Source organism: Aplysia californica, unplaced genomic scaffold, assembly GCF_000002075.1.
Source record: "Aplysia californica isolate F4 #8 unplaced genomic scaffold, AplCal3.0 scaffold00429, whole genome shotgun sequence".
Lineage (NCBI taxonomy): Eukaryota > Metazoa > Mollusca > Gastropoda > Aplysiida > Aplysiidae > Aplysia > Aplysia californica.
Window position 1 is genome coordinate 369,805 of NW_004797699.1, and position 3,548 is coordinate 373,352.

Consider the following 3,548-nt stretch of genomic DNA (forward strand, 5'->3'; position numbering starts at 1 on the left):
CTCTCTCTCTCTCTCTCTCTCTCTCTCTCTCTCTCTCTCTCTGACACGCGCGTGTGTATGTGTGAATGTGTGTTGTCGTCGGGAGGAGATGGTTTTACCTGTCGCTGGAGTCCCGCTGGACGGTTTCACAGAGAGTGGAGGGCCACCGTCACCTCCTCCACTTCCCTCCCCCTTCTTCTGGGTTGGTTTTTCTTTTGGTGTTATATGAAGCTGGGTTGAAGCAGAAATTGGACGGTGAAATGGGGACGGAGGAGGACCAGTCGTTGGGACCAGGACAGTGTAACTTATCCAAGCGTAACAATTTCGAGTGGGTTGGTGGTGGTGGTGGTGGTCTTCCAAACCTGTCATGTTTATGACTGGGTGAGGCCCCGATCTATGAATTCAATAATACGGAATGTGAGGAAAGGGAAGAGAGTACAAACTTCGCTTCGGGTGAGACTTAAGTAAATGATCATGTGCATATCTTTCTTTTTCTAGGGATTCGGAACTTTATTTCAGTTTCGTGATCGGATCTTAGGCTTTGCGGGTTGGGAGAGTTTTGCATGTGGCTGTTTTGATTCAAAGGACGGATAGTTTTTGAATGAAAGAAGTTGTGTTGGTGCCAAACTATCATCTCGATTATCAGTTTTAGATTGTGCTGCTCCAGGTTTATGGCGACGTAGCCTGGTCTAGTTTGAGTTCGTAGTTCGTGTTGAAATCTCGCGCTTTCTATCAATAGTGCAATAGAATGGGGTGGGGGAGTAAACATAGGCGAGGACACGTTCGATAAGTGCACGGTCCTGATTAATGAAAAAAAAAACGAGCAACGGAAGAAAAATATTTTAAATGTAGCCTACTAATTCAGATAATTGGTATTCCATCTTTGATCTCAACAAAGTTCTTGATTTTATCCAGGTCATTGGTCTTCGCTTAAAGATGTAGATAGCGCAATTTAATAAAATGTAAACGGTTGTTATTACTATTGAATTTTTACCATGGATTTTTAACTTCAACAATTCTGATTTGCACAGTAAAACCAATGCATGTTTGCTGTGAACTAACGTGAAAACAACCAATTTGTGTCCCATATATGGCCTTTATATTGTTGTGAGCGCCATAGAGCTCTCAGCAAACATTCGAAAAAAATAAAACAAACCGCGGCAACTGAGCAGCACTGATCAGGAATGTGAAACAACAACCACAACGTAACGTAGTCTTGACGGTCGATGAGTACTCCGTGTGGTGCCGTTTGAATTCTCCAACGTACCCAACAGCCCATGACGTCTGTCCGAGTCCTATTTCATGTGGCGAGCCTTCATGTGGTGCATTTGAATTCCGTGACTCCGACTCCAATTCCTGATTGTATTATTCAGTGTCAAAACTCGGAGAAAGCCATTTTATTTTGTGATTCTCCTGTGTAGCGGTGGAGTGTAGTAAAATATTTATGGCCTGCCGTCCACTTCAGACGCCTTCGCCAACATTCTGTTAGAGGCGTAACCTTGACTTTCTATTTGGATTATATTGTTATTCAGCATGGCGCATAAGTACAGCACAGGTGTTGCTGTAGATGACAAGACGAGCGGGAATGAGGATGCTCGCATCGAGTTGAAGAAATTCTCCAAAGGTAAAAACAACAAAAACAGTGACTTCGTCTTTGTTCATTCGTCTGTAAGTTTGGTTTACAATGGTGGCACGAACAGTTACAGCATATTATACAAACCAAAGGGACAAAATTCAAATGGGGAAATGTAATAAAGTTGTATTTTAAAAACTTTTCCAGTGATTGAATCTTATGCAGCTTTGGTAGAACAAACAAAGCACACATCAGTTTAAGCAAACTTATTCAGAGATATACGCTGCTTTCGGAGGATTCCCGTTTTAGTTTTAGGTGACATCCTAGTGTTACATTCTAGATGACACCCCATTGTTAAAACACTGCAGTGTTAAATATATATGTGTCAAAATTCATTTGCTGTTCGCTAAATAAAGAGGGCGTATTTCTTTGGCAATTTGGAGATCGCTCTTGCTAGTTCACAAATGCAATGATGCAATATTGTTTTCGACAATTGCCAAACTTTATTCAGTTCAGTGTTGTGACAAAGTTCACGCTGTCGTTCGACCTGGAGTTCCTGTTCTGAAATCTGGCTGTTTGAATTTCAAATCCAAGTAGGATTCAAAGTTTCTTGTCTTTTGTCCCTGTGTGTGAGTGTGGGAGGGGTGGGGGTATTGCCTAATACCATTATATCAGTCCTGGCATCATGTTTGGGGACGAAGTGCCTCGCTATAATCGAAAATGCCACGGGTTGTTGGACTGCGTGACTAGTGGGTTGTACTTCTTTTTTTTTTTTTTTAGAACTTTACCCTTTGACACCAACTCTACCGCACTCTTGTCGAAAAGCCTATCAAATGAACCGGTCTTGTTGTGAGTTCACTAATAGAGGTTAATCTTTCCTCTGTCTTGTCCAGGCAAAGCTATTGCTGGATGCACCGATTGCTCAGTTGTTGTGATGGACTAAGGGGCCAACGACCGTGGTTCGAATCCTCCTCGGGCGGGCCTGTCACACTATTGAGTTGCTTGTGGGAGTTTCCATGGTTCTTTACTCTTTAACCACTTTGTTAGGTCCTGTGTGAGATTGATGTTGGATTCGGAGGTGTCACCTCTTGAATGTCACACTGAAGTTGTTTTTTTTTTTCAGTACTAAATGGCTGTTATCGTGTGGATTTGTTCCTCTTTACTGAAACAAACTCTTCTGGACATTACAGGAGAAACATTAGCTATCTGAGAGCGCACAGGTCACAGCTTACATAGTTACTGGGTCAATGAGCGTCGTGCATGCCGATTACTTCTCTGTAGGTCTTATTGTGATAAACGACATAAACTGGCACCCACGGCTGTTCTGGCGAGTGATAAATTCATTATAAATCAAAACCGCGTGCTGATAACGGTTGCGTGTTATTTTTAATTAAGATATATATTATAAAGCATTACACCAGTCATGGTCTTTATCTGTTAAGCTTTCTGCAAACTCCCAGAATGTTTGCAGGATTTTGTCAGAAAATGACAGTAAAAGAACGTCGGCGTAATTTTTGTATACTAGTATTCGTGAACTGTATACTTTTAGTCAAAAGGAAATCTACCCCCTCCCACACACACACAAACACGGACAACAACAAAACGTATGAAGCGTGAACTATTGCCGATTAGGTAGGGTTGGATGAACGTGTCATCTGGTTCTTGGATTATTTTTTAAAAAGGAAACCCTGTGTCCTTAAAAAAAAAAATCTACCAGTATAAAATTTAGGCTTAATTAAAAAAAAAATTTGACGTAGCCTACCTGCTGGTGCCATACAAGGGTCCAAATGTTAATGAGTCTGCGCTTTTTAGATACGTATTCGGGCTCACACGTTGTCCCACATTCCCACGCACACCCACACGTATACACACCCACAATTTCTGTTGGTATTTGTAGTAGTTTAACCCTTAATTTAAAAAAAAAGAAAAAGAAAGAAGAAACGCCGCTGTGACCCTTTCGGTTCTGGAAACCAATTTGCCGGTTGTATGTATTTTT

The 3,548-nt window shown here is 41.5% G+C and overlaps 1 protein-coding gene across 1 annotated transcript in view; it reads left to right on the plus strand.

The window, feature by feature from the left end:
- Positions 1 to 110: 110 nt before the first annotated feature.
- LOC101853478 (anoctamin-4) overlaps positions 111 to 3,548 on the plus strand; it is a gene marked incomplete in the record, with an annotated part of 62,245 nt that continues 58,807 nt past the window's right edge. Inside the window, 2 exon segments of the mRNA XM_013086033.2 lie at positions 111 to 432; positions 895 to 1,603. Coding sequence (XP_012941487.1) covers positions 1,513 to 1,603 — 91 coding nt within the window.